General features: G+C 45.4%; 1 protein-coding gene across 3 annotated transcripts in view; it reads right to left on the reverse strand.

The window, feature by feature from the left end:
• shc1 (SHC (Src homology 2 domain containing) transforming protein 1) overlaps positions 1–13,213 on the reverse strand; it is a 49,580-nt gene that overhangs the window by 18,748 nt on the left and 17,619 nt on the right. Inside the window, exons 2-5 of one of the 3 annotated variants that reach the window (XM_022204809.2) lie at positions 4,761–4,925; positions 2,231–2,301; positions 1,828–1,891; positions 772–891 (exon numbers count right to left, since the gene is read on the reverse strand). In XM_022204809.2, coding sequence (XP_022060501.1) covers positions 772–891; positions 1,828–1,891; positions 2,231–2,301; positions 4,761–4,922 — 417 coding nt within the window. In that variant the 5' untranslated portion in view covers positions 4,923–4,925. Of the gene's footprint in view, positions 1–771; positions 892–1,827; positions 1,892–2,230; positions 2,302–4,760; positions 9,784–13,213 lie in introns of those variants that run through there. The other 2 variants (XM_022204807.2, XM_022204808.2) reach the window with 2 other exon arrangements.

Consider the following 13,213-nt stretch of genomic DNA (forward strand, 5'->3'; position numbering starts at 1 on the left):
CGTTCCCAGCTATGCTTCGGCCAAACTCTTTGCAAAAATGCACAGTGTTTGAAAGCTTCTTTCCTCATACTACAACTGACTGATGTTCCCTGAACATCTCACGTGCATCGGTAGACTTTGCGAGCTAGCTGTGCACAGAGAAGCTTCTAGTCTCCGTTCGGTTATTGCAGCACAGCAGCTCAGACTGGTGTGACCAAAAAATGTGTTTAAATAAAGTGAAATAAGGCATTTTAATGTCAGATTTACCCAAGCAGAGGCCACATAAAGTGCATGCAAAGTCAGAAATGCTAAATGTAGGTGCAGAGCAGCGGTGCAACCAGTGACGATGTTTAGTTTCACAAGACATATTTTCGGTTGCACTCTGGAGCCTCAGATCAAAATATCAAACAAAAACGTCAGTTTGAACACTAAAACAAGGCCATAGAGACGGATGAAATTCGCAGGAAAATTGAAAAAGCACAAATTAGGACACTGACAGTTTCATAAACGTTTAATTTTGATCCTTGCTCTTTAAGATTAAGCTGTGAACTGATAAACTCCCTGCAGCAGAGATCACCAGGTTCCCTCTGCTCCAGTGAGCTGCACAAGCTAAGTGCACTCCGGATACCAAACATACCTCTGGCTACAACACAGAGCTGTGACAGTCAGATGCATCTCTGACTCACAGTCATATTGTTGGCTTTCAGGGCCAAATCTACAAAAAAAAAAAAAAAAACCACACCAGGAGAGGCTTTAGAGAAAACAGCAGCTTCACGCCGATTTCTTGCTAACCTGTTTGCAGTCGGAGGCCAGCAGGTTGAGGCTGCTGGTCGAGATGGTGAGGCTGATTGTCATGCCCGCAAACTGCAAGTTGCTCTTTCCCAGGATGGACGTCAGACAGCGAGAGGAAGGCTGCGAAGGAGGAGGAAGAGGAGGAGAGGGGTGGCAATCAAAACAAGAAACCCAAAGCAACAGGGCAACAGTTTCTCTTTTCTGTTTTTTTTGTTTGACTCCGACTAATCCACCGCCTGAGTCTGTGGGAGTATGTGTGTGGAAATGCCTGCATGTGTGGGAGTTGGAGAACAGCTGCAATTGTGAAAGTGATCCCGTCTCCAAGGCCAACTGTGACCGATGGGGAAAAGCCAGGACGGTCCACAAACTGCGGGCAAAGAGCATCGCACAGACCATGCCAGGCCTGCAGTGCCAGGCCCTTTATCCCGACTCTCCTCCTGTTCTCGTGGCGCTCGTCCACGTTTCTTGTCGAATAAATGTTTGCTGTGACGAAAGCCCTATCAGCGCTCTCGGCCGCATTAACCTCAGTCCCGCCGAATCGCAGAATCAGACGGGCTAGTTCAATCTATTCTGGTTCCTGTCTGGTGTGCCGCGCTGCCAGACATTCTTCGGTCAAACCCCGCAGGCAGCTGGATTTAGCCACCTGTTTTATAGACTGTTTGGGTGGATGTTTTTAGTTTTACAGGAATCCGGAGCACAGACACAAGCAGTCTTTAAGAGCAGACTGGCGACTGTGTCTGCTAATCTGTTCTTTAGGCTCCACATGAGCTCCTACTCCACCTCTTTAGCCTCCCCTGTGACGAGAGAGAGGGAAAAGTGAGAGCGGAGAGTGATTGGTAATTACCTGCGAGTAGCCCACTAACCACAGAAGTGTACAATCAGCCTAAATCTGGATTTGTGTGTGCGTGACGCTAGAGCAGTAGCCCGAATAGCCAACTGACCACAGGGGTGGACAATCAAGCAGAATCCATCCAGAAAGCCTCCCCACTGCTGTCCACTTAAGCCTTATAAATAAATAATGCCCTGTCAGGGTGTGTGCTGCTGTGTTGTATGTACCTTTCTCCTGCGTTGGGCTCCTTTGGCTCCGGGTACCGCCTCGCAAACCACAGAGATCGCTTCCCTGAAACAAATAAAACAGAAAGAAAAACATGCATGGCTGACACTGGCGCACCTTCATTTCCATTTCCAATCCATCCTGCGTGGATTAAATGAGGGGTGTAGAATTTATCGTCCCTGGCGGCTGTGCTCGTCTGTGCCACGGAGACAAACATGACTACGGAAACCAGACGGAAACCACCAGGATTCCAGAAAGTTCTAATTTAAGGGCCGAGGCGTGGATGTGTGCACACACATGAACTCACACAGTCGGGCAGAAAGAAACAAGCAGGACGAAGAAATAAACAAGATTGCACAAAGAAGTACTGAAACGATAGGAGATAGTAGGACCGTGGAGCCTCACCTGGTGACCTGAGTTCTGGTGTTGAAGTCCAGCGCTCGCATCGACTGCAGCACCTCCACGCACCCCATGTACTGCCCAGGAAACAGGAAGTCCACGCATTAACACCACACATTTCCGACATCACAGTTCCATTGTGCCGGAGGAAGAAAAGCAGCGGGAGTGTCCGCTATGCATTCATGCGTCAGTTGTTAAAAATGTGACAGAGGGGCAAACAAAACAGACCATTCCTGGTATCCTCGTGCAGCGTTACTCTGCTCCCAGTGCTCCTGCAACACCTGTAATCCTCCCTAGACAGCCAGCTATGTAAACACGTTGAGCACAGTCTGTGATAAACTGAATTTCCTCAACTGTGTCAAAGTTTAAAGAAGGTGAAATTCATTTTTGGTGAAGAGGAAGAAGTCACAAGGAACCGAATCTAGTGAGCAGAGCAGGTGGAAAGCGACAGCTGTCAGTCACTACTCTCGATCAAACACCTCAGTAAACGATGTCGTTAAAGCTGAACATTCATTTATTTTAATCATTTCAAGAGGAATTCTTACTCTTATCCCCATATGAAATTCAAGTCCCTCAGACTTTAACACAGTTGGGGACATTTAGCTTATCACAGATGGTGCTTGAAATATTTACGTAACTGGACTTCTGGGGAGCATTAAAAGTGTTGCAGGAGCGCTGGGAGCAGGGTTTCATAGCGCAAGGAGAATTCTTTGACAATAATGATGGCCAAAGTTAACTGCTTCAGCTTGTTATAACAAATGTTTGAATTGCTCTGAAATTGTTGAGTCATGGCGTCACTGGTCAACGGTATTTAGTGCTAGAGTTTTAGAAAATATCGGCTGTAGCAAAGTCCAGCTTGGTTCAATATAAAAGTTTCCAAAGACCTAAAGTTTTGTACATTTGGGAGTCCTTCAAATGATCCTGGAATAGAAAGGTGGTTTGTACACTGTGCAGAGGGTGAACAGCAGATCACAGCATCATACAAACCTGAAGTGAAAACACACAGAGGCATTACACATCTGTTAGCTTCTTTCCTGCTCTCTGTGTTCACATATTCTATATTTTACTACAGCCGAACTGCCAATAAAGCTGTTCCCATTTACATATTTCTCCGTTTCCCTCGTCAGGTGATGCAACAAACATGAAAACGAGACTTCATGTGAACCAGCAGTTACTTCCAAGCTGAAGCTCTGGATCACTAAAATGCTAATTTTATAGCTATAACGTTGTCTGATAAACTCACTGAATTCAGTTGTATTTTCAGGGATTTCAAAGTTATTACTAAAATTACACAATAAGGTGAGAGAGAGTTGCTTTAGCTCCTCTGTGTTTGTAAGGTAAAAGTTTTATATCCAAACTTTGTAAAGAGTTTAACAGAAATTTAAAGTTGGACTTTCAGGTTTAGCATTTTAATTCACAATTTTTTGTTTCCATTTCATATTTTGCTGAATTATAAAACAGCATGATATAAAATTAACTTTAATGAAGTCGTCAATTTGCCTTTTTTTTTTTTTTAGGAAAAATTAATCAATTTTTTAACTAATCTGTAAAAGCTGACAGAATGATCAACAGAAAAATAGTTGCAAATGGCAGCTTTAGCCAGGATGTTAAAGGCATTATGGAGGATGTTTTTTTTTGTTTAATTTGTCTGATTCACATAAAATGAATATACTGACCTTTAGTGGACTTGTATGTATGGTCTCTAAAAGAATAAAAAATAAAAAAAATAACTGTGGACATGGCAGGACCTGAAAAACATCAGCCAATCAACGCGCTCGGACCGAGGCGTTTGGTTTGCTCCCTTTCCTGTCAATCAAAAATCTTCCGGCTCAGGCCTAGTTACGTAGATTACGTACGCCTTGGACTTACGTGTTTTCTGTATGTGTTGCTTTGGTATAGCTTCGTAGTTAGCTGGCGACTTGTTTTGCTCATCTTTTTTGACATAATGGCAGATAAAGATCCAGGGGGACCCAGCCGTAAAAGACAACTTCACGAGTCCTACGCAAGTTTCTGGAGGGGGGCGTTTCTTTGTAAATGTTAAAAGGGGGGCGGTTAGAGGGGGAGAGGGAGAGGGTGTATGTGCGCATGCTACGTTCAAAGTCGTAGGAAATTAAATCTCCTCTAATGCCTTTAAAACAGACTTCTGCCTTGCCAGTCCGAACCTGGAAGGTGAATTAACATCAATACCTTCTCCAGTTTTGGAAACCCGTCCACTTTAAAAGATGCTGTTTCTTCTCCTGATAGGAACTGCAGACTCACCTCTGATTATCAGAGATGTTCCACATGAAGGCTGACACAGAATGTGATGTTTGCACTTTCAGTTTCACATTGAAATCACAAATGTGCACCTACACTATTCGCCACACAAACATCTGTGATACAAGTCTTGATGTTGACAACGCAATGTCACGTGGAATCCTAAAATTGTTGCATGCATAGTGTCAGAACTTTTTGATCACCCCTCGTCTTATGCAAAGATCAGAAAGAGAGTTGTGTATTTTGCATTTATGCTACTGAGAGTGTGTACTTCACTTACCCGCACAGTGTAGGGAACCCCGGTGGTGCTGACCACATTGTCGGAGTGCAGCCAGCCACGGGTGGGTTTGTTGACAAAGGAGCCATGGCGCGTCCACTCGTCTCCTCCCAGCTGCCCTCCTTCCACCCGTGCCCTCCTGGACGCCCCTCCCAGCCGGTTCATGTCCTGCAGAGGAGGTCGGGGAGGAGGAGAAGGGGCAGTTAGAAGGGGAACAGGGAGATGGAGAGGAGGGGAGGAGCTGGAGCTGCTCCTGTCATCCCCGGAGGACTCGACAGGCGCCTGAGGAGGCTGCTGCTGCTGCTGCTGAGACCTGCTCGAGGCCTTCAGTCCTGGGAGTAGAGTAGCGGAGACACCCAGGCGAAGGGATCCCATTCTGGGGAAGAAGGAGCAGAGGGTGGTGGGGCTGTTCTCAGCGGGGCGGGGAGACGAGGGGGGCAAGATGGGAGTGAGAGACGAGGAGGAGAGGGAGGAAGGTAAACCCGGGGAGGGAGTGAGAGGGGTGGCGGGACTGGACGGAGGGAACGAAGACGGATTGGAGTTTGTTTCATCAGTCGAGCTCAGCGATTCACTCCGAAAGTGGGTGTACTTGGTTTTCGGAACGAGTTCCATAATGAATCTGCAGTGTCAGTTTTTATATCCGCACAAGTCCACACAGGCTCTAGTGATTCAATCAAAGTCTCTTTGTCTGACTATTCAAAGTTTCTCTGTGAAAGGACACACAGCCATCTGTCTGTCTTGCTCCGTCTGAGAGCTGCATCCATCTGTCTGGTTGTCAGTCCTCCACTCATTACCACGCAGCCAAAACCGAGCTGCTTCAAAAACGGCTTTATCCACGATGAAAGCAGGATGAGGAAAGGCGCGCAGGAAAAGTGGGGTGTCCCAGTTAGTGGTAGAACGCAGCTGAAGAAAGTTTTTAGTGCAGCAGCGCAGCTCATGTTGTCATCAGTTCACTTCTGAATCTGCTTCAGCGAGTTCCCAGGGACTGATGAAGACGGCGCTCCGCAGAGAGTTCGTCTTGGTGTTTTGCCACAATGTAAGACAATATCTGTGAGTATCTTGTCCCAGCTTAATAGCCTCTGAGTGAGGACCAGCTACTCAGCTGTCGCCAGCACCATGGAGAATCAACACAAGCGATTGTCTTTCCGATCGCCCCCTCAGTTTGCGTGTCTTACTGCACCGAGGGGTGTGATGTGTCTACATGCAGTGCAAAAACCTTCCCTGCCCACAATGCCTCTTTGATTATCTCTGCGCACGTGTGAAGCAGCTCTATCCTGCTTGACACGGGCCCATAAAAATCCTATTAGCAGCCAACGAGGGGATTGCAAAAAAAGAAGAGGGGGGGACCGTGAGCGCCAACACACAGCCTCAACTGGTCGATACTAACACGGTGCGCACCTGCAGAGCTGAATGAAGCTGCTAAAAGAAGAGAGAGGAGGATGTATGGCGAGTCTCCAGCTCTTGCTAGCAGCTACTTTCCCCTTTCTCTACTCTCTCTCCCTCTTCCTCCAAATGTTTTCATGCCCTCTCTGTATGGCCCTGGCTCTCTCCCTACCCTCCTCGTCTTCCCTCCTCTTCCAGATCACCTCGGGCGCTGCCTCCTTCTCTTTCCCTGCGCTCTTGCCTCCCTTCTCCCTGTCTCCTCGCTTATCCTGGAAGTCCTCCCTCTTCCTCCACACAATGTACTCGGCCAACCTCTGCCTCTCCAGCGCCTCCGCCCTCTCCCTCGCCACCACTTCCTCTCTCCTCTTCCAGATGATCTCCCCCTCCTCCCCTCCCTCGTCTGCTCGCCCGTTCTCCAGGCTGTCCTGTTTAACAGTCCCTCTGTCTAGTATATAAGTGGTGATCCCTGTCCACTACCGCCTCTCCGAACCCCTTCTAAGACGGCTAGAGGCTCGGCATGGTCACCGTAGACACCGATAGAAATCAGAAAAGAAAAGAAAAAGTTAAGACTGGGCTGGCAGAGTTGGGCCCTTTCCTGACTGAGGTTCCTGATATGGCTGAAACAAGTGCCTTGGTTCAAGTGTGTTTCCTAAAGATTGGCCACCTCGGTTAAGATGTTTTTTGTGTTTCTGGAGCACCATTAGATAGCGGTAGGTTGAGATGCTGTCTGTGTCTGGTACAGTGACACACACTGCAGTAGCACGGCGGTGATGTAACACTGGAGAATGTAGGTCATTGGCTGATGACGACTACCGGTGGGTTTGTTGTGATGGTAATGAGACCTGATTGGTCAGGTTTGAACTTCCCAACCCAGGGTTCCCTGAATGGCGCCGGAGGAACTTCAGCACGAACTCACTGACCCAGCTGGAAAATGCTCAGTTTCAAAACATGCCAATTTCTCTGCGCTCTCGCCCCGTGACTTTATTACCGCCCGGTTCAAATAACAAGCCCAGATAATACCTGAGAGAAGAGTGTTGACATATGATATGAACAAGCCACGTGTTTTTATTCCAGGACAGCTCTCTTCCTTATCTAAGGCAGCAGGTTAGCTCTCAGTTCTCAGACGCCACACAACAACTCATATTCTGCATAGTCCAACCTAGAAGGCAAACAACAGTCTGTTTACATTAACAGTCTCTCGCAAAGTCCCGCAAATAAAGCACCTCAGTAGGAGGCGACGCTACACGATCCGACACCTTAGTGCTGCCGAGGCACTCGTCATATTTACAATCCGTCGACCTTTACTCCCTCAGAGGAGAACAAGGTTCGCACGCACCTCGGGTTGTAAATTTGGCACCAATGTTTCCGTAATGCCGAGCGTAAAAGGGGTTGGTTTCGACTTTTCTAACTGTGCCCAAAGTACAGCGCGGGAGCTTGCAGTGGGCGCCAGACGCATGGCAAAAGGAACAGTCGCCCACACCAGTCTAGCACCACGGAGGGATTGTCTAGCAACTCTAGCTAGTCATCCATCTGGTGTTGGCCAAAAAGCACCATGGAGGATCCAGTCATACTCACGAGCCGCCAGACAGGCTGGGACAATCTCCAGAAAGCTGTAAAGAAGTATGGCTGGGAAAAGTCACGAAACACGCCCGAGCATGCGGAATAAACAGAACAGTCCCTATTTAATAGACAAGAGGATTAAACGATCCAACACCAATGGACCAGGTGAAAACAACGGGCTGCTGAGTTAACCCTGCCCAGGATGTTTCAGTGCACAGAACACAGTGTAGGTCAGGTGACTGCAGAGCAGACAAACCTCTACAAGAAGAGAAATCCTGAGTCACCTACAGACAAAACAGTAACAAGAAGAGACTGCCACAGATAATGATTGGTGATTAGTGGCCGTAGGGAGGCCCAGCAGCTGCACACACTGATATGTACAAGTAATCTGATTTATCCAGTCCTTCCTGGTGATGGCACATCAGCCCTGACTGATGGAAAACGGTCACCGGTAAAGGTGATTTCAGGACAAGCCGGGCTGAGCCGACTCGGCGGCGGGGGGAAGGTGGGGAAGGGTGGTGGGGAGGGGGGAGTTGGGCGGACCTGAAACAACCTGATTCAGACAAACCCTCAGATCGGGGAGAGGGGAGACAGGTGACCTGAAACAACCCTGATTCACGGAGTCTGGCAAGCTCCGCTGAGACAAAGCCCCGTCTGGCAAAGACAAAAAAAAGAAACAACACAAAAAAAACACACCACAAACCCTGTCTGAGAGCTAAAAACTGCACTGGACTAAACAAGTCTCCTCCATTGAATATATACAGTTACCCAATGGAACAGCACCAGTTTTGTTTTAAAAGATAAGACAAGGATAAAGAACTTTACATCTTCTTCCGTCTGCCGCTGCCGCCCGTTGCTATGGCAACAGACATTAAAAAGAGATGCCTGCGGTGGATATATACACTGAGAAGTCCCGACAGCAGCAGAAAAAAACCTTCACGAGAAGAAGAGATAACTGCAAATCACATGGCAGGCAATTAGTTGCTGCATCAAAGGCTCCACATTAGAGCGTTTTTCTTTTTTTCTCTCTTTTTCTTTTTTCAAACAGGAAAAACTACAGACTCCTAGAAAGATCAATACAGTTCAGGAAATGATCAAAGTTTCAACCGGCACCACGCCAGCCATAAAAACCCAATCAATGTTGACATCCCACATCGGCTGCATGCACCGACTCCTCTTCGGATGGGATTTTTTTTTTTTTTTTAAGAACAACAATCACTTTCTACGTACAAACGGCTACACATTTACACCTAAAAGGACGAGTGATGTGTAGAAAAACTTGCATAAAAACAACCTGAATATCGAGTGCAGCAGCTAACGATAATATAATAATGATCCTAGAGGATAGAAAATCAGAAACATTTACACAAAAAACAAAACAAAGTCATTGTAGAAAGTGAGTCTAATCTAATTTCCCTAAGTGTTCTTGTTTTTTTCTTTTAATGAATGGCAATGTAAAGTAGTTCCTTTTTTTGGTTTACAGAGCATGCAGTTGATAATCCATGGCGAGTCATGTGAAGCCGGGTTCCATGTTCACATGAGAACCACATTAATGTTTAAACAGATCCTCTCCTTCCTCTCTCTCTCCGGCTTCCCGTCCGTCCACTCCCCGAAAAACGTGCTCGCGCCTCCGATCCGCTCTTCCTCTTCTTCCGCTCGATTGATTCACAAAGTCACTGCTGGCGGCTCCTCTCCATCCACCCTCTCTCCTCCGTTTTGGCCGCCTCCTCCTCCTCCTCCTCCTCTCAGCAGATGGTGAAATGGCAGCGCTGCCAGCATGGACAATGGCACTCCTTCATTGTGCTCCTCTGCTCCCCTTCACGTCTGCCTCTCATTCCCACTTTTCCCTTCCACCTCTGTCTGTTAAAAGGGACGCTGCTGTCTGTCCTCCCCTCCTCCTCCCGGTCTGGGTGGGTGATGCTGCCTCCCATTTTCTCCCTCTCTCTCTCTCTCTCTCTCTCTTTCTATGTGCCCTCCCTTCCTCTCGACGCTTCCTCCCCTTCCTCCCCCCAGCCTCCTCTCTGCAGCCAGAGTCATTTAGCAGAGTACATGTGTATGCATGGCAAGATGCTGCACTCTTAATGCACACGGGGATTGGGGGGGAGGAAGGGGAAGGCGGATGTGTTTGTGTGTCGGGGGGGAGGCTGGATCGTTGGAAGGCTCCTCCCTTTTTAATTCATGTTTGGTAACCTGAGAAACGTAGTTCAAAGAGGATGGAGACGGATGGCAGGAAGGGGACCGTGACACGAGGTCGCCCTGCGTAACCTTGGTGAAACTTAAGGAAGACGGGCATTCAGATATTTGCCCAGCTGCTACACGGAGAGGGAAAAAAAAAAAGACAGACAGAAAGCATCCGATGAGGAAACCACCCACAGAGCGTAAAGCAAAGAGTCCTCAGATGACACCCCAACAATCGAGTCCTCACATGACACCCCGACAAAAACGAGTCACTGCACTACCCCGTCCGACCACCACGTGCTTCACTATTGTGCTCTCAGGGACGTGAAGGAGGGAAAAAAATCAGGCAGAGAACCATTAATCAGGCTAATAAACCAATCGAGTGATATGATCGGTAGCGATTGGTGAGGACAGTTCCCTCCACCTGCAACCAGGGAAATGCACCGACACACTGTGGCTCAGGACTGCTGACAGAATCATCATTTTTTATGAGTTACTAAATAAAAAAAAACCTTCATATATTCCTGTGAATGAATAATTCATGTGCTATCTTGAATTCAGATGAACCCACTGAACCCCAAGTAGTTTCTGGGTTGAGTTTTTTTTCTTTGCTCCTGTCACCTTTGATCACTTCGAGCTCATTTTTTCACTGCAATATAAAGTTGTGAGCTTTTATGGAAATAGCACAAACATTGGTAGAAGTAGAGGGAGCTCAGAAATGTCTTCTGTGCAGTTAGAGTGACGAAAGTCATTAAATCAGAAAAAATGAAGGTTGAATTTCTATGATAATTTACCTTACAGAGATTTAAAAATGTACATAGAGGTTGGCATTACCAGAAAAAAAATGGTGGCTCTACATGCAATAGATGTTTTACTATTTAGGTTTTCAAGCTGTGCAAACACTGCCTGCAGTTCAACCAAAAAGTCCCAACATTTGAGTTTTAGGGTTTATTCAGCATGGTGAAACATCCTTCAAGAGTTGATAGGCAGAATAATGTCTGTAGAGGTTGTAAAAATGCAAATTGTGAAATATCTACAGTAGGTACTAGGAAAAATGTCGATGCATGTTGATTATAGTTTTTTTTTTTTTAAATGGTAGAATAAAAAAAATCTGCTTTTTTATATATAATTTATGACTTTCTTTGTCTTACTGCACAGGAGATAAAACATCTGAGTTCTCAATGTCTCAAGCTATATTTCTACAAAGGTGCAGGACTTTACATTGCAGAGAAAAAAAACGAGTCCTCAGATGACATCCCGACTAAAACAATCCCTGCACTACCTCGTCTGACCACCACGTAGACACCGCCTGCTGCATATTCAGCTGAAAAGCCTCTGAATTTTTATCACGTGACTGTTGGTCGCAGCTGAGTCACCGATGTTTGCTGAGTTGCGTCAAAAAACGTAGAATTTTTTTCTTTTTTACAGAATCTGGTTATTTCAAAAGCTTTATTTTTGGTGAATTTTTATACGAGACATGGATAAATAACTAATTTTGTTGAACTATCATGCATTTTCCACACTAATCTTCACATGAACACGAGACCGATATCTCACCATGTGTCTCACCAGATGGATTTTGATGAAGTTGATTATTTCAAGCATAGATTTGGATAATTTAAGATGTAACCACGTCATGGTAAGAACCTGTTTACTCTTCTTTGTTTTCCCCATTTTCTGGTTGATAAATGGTGCAATTTGGCAATCTCTCAAAGAAAACATGCCTTTCAAACTCTCTAGTGGTTTTGGGGTTTATTAAGCATGGTGGAATATATTCTAGAATTGGTATGCAAAGCAGTATGAAAGATACAAAAACGTAAACGACAGATCCATCATTTACCCCCATGTATTGGAGATACTTGTGGGCGCTTAGAAAAGTGATAAATCCAGGTTTTGTTTAGGCTTTTTGTACAATTAATAATGAAAGAAATTCCGCTTTTTAATGATTTATGGCATTCTAACTGTGTCATTCTGCACATAAGACACTTCTGAGTAATATTTGCTTCTAGTTTTGTTTGTGCTGTTTGCATAGAAGATGCAGAGAAAAACCGAGTCCTCAGATGACCCTCTGACAATCGAGTCCTCAGATGACCCCCTAACAATCGAGTCCTCAGATGACCCCCTAACAACCGAGTCCTCAGATGACCCCCTAACAACCGAGTCCTCAGATGACCCCCTAACAACCGAGTCCTCAGATGACTCCCTAACAACCGAGTCCTCAGATGACCCCCTAACAACCGAGTCCTCAGATGACTCCCTAACAACCGAGTCCTCAGATGACCCCCTAACAACCGAGTCCTCAGATGACCCCCTAACAACCGAGTCCTCAGATGACCCCCTAACAACCGAGTCCTCAGATGACACCCTAACAACCGAGTCCTCAGATGACACCCCGACATAAAGAGACTCTGCACTACCTTGTCTGACCTCCGGGATGTAAAGGAGGAAAACCAGACAACTGCAGAGAAGCAGAGGGTCCTTTCAGGTAAAACTGTCTGCTGTGCAGAATGAGACATGGACAATGTCATAAATCTAAAAGGAAGAGGGGGGAATACAATTTATTTGTTTATATGTCTTACAATAACAGAAAAATGAACAATATTCTCCTTATTTTACAGAATTATTCCTTATTTTGTACAGTCCATTGCCTTTGTACATCTATTTTCATATTTTTTTTTCAATTTTTTTATTTAATTTTACTTTTTTTTTATCTATTTTGTACTTAAATTTGTATTGTTTAGGCATTCATTGTAGTTAGAATTTCATAGAACAGGGAAACACGTTTCTTTACTGTGCATATGACTAAAAACTTTGAATCTTGATCATTGAATATTCCTCCACAGACATAACCACCACTGGTAAAAAAAAAAAAAAAAAAAAAAAAAAGTCATTGCACTACAAACTATTGATACTTAATCTGTTGTGAAAATGCACCCTGCAGTTCAGCCAATTGGTCTTTACAATTTTTGTCAAGTCAGCGATGGTCGCAGCAGGGTCACTAATAGCTTTACATTTGCAACAAGAAGTGCAGAATTTTTTAGCTTTTGCAGAATATGGTTAGTGCAAATGGTGTATTTTTGGTAAATTTTTAAACAAAGCTTCCGAATAAAGTTGTTTAAATGAATATTAAGCCTAGATGTGGTCAATTTTCTCGGCAGCACTGCATATCAAATCCAGTTTTTACAGTTTATTCGTCTGATAAATGGTGTATTTTGGCATTTTTTGAAGAGAACATGTCTTCAAACTCCCTGGTGGGTCATTCAGCATGCTGAGATATCTTTTAAGAGCTGATATGCTGAATATTGTGAAACATGCAGTTTGAAAATGACATCATT

The sequence above is a fragment of the Acanthochromis polyacanthus genome, chromosome 12, assembly GCF_021347895.1.
Source record: "Acanthochromis polyacanthus isolate Apoly-LR-REF ecotype Palm Island chromosome 12, KAUST_Apoly_ChrSc, whole genome shotgun sequence".
In the NCBI taxonomy this organism is placed as follows: Eukaryota; Metazoa; Chordata; class Actinopteri; family Pomacentridae; genus Acanthochromis; species Acanthochromis polyacanthus.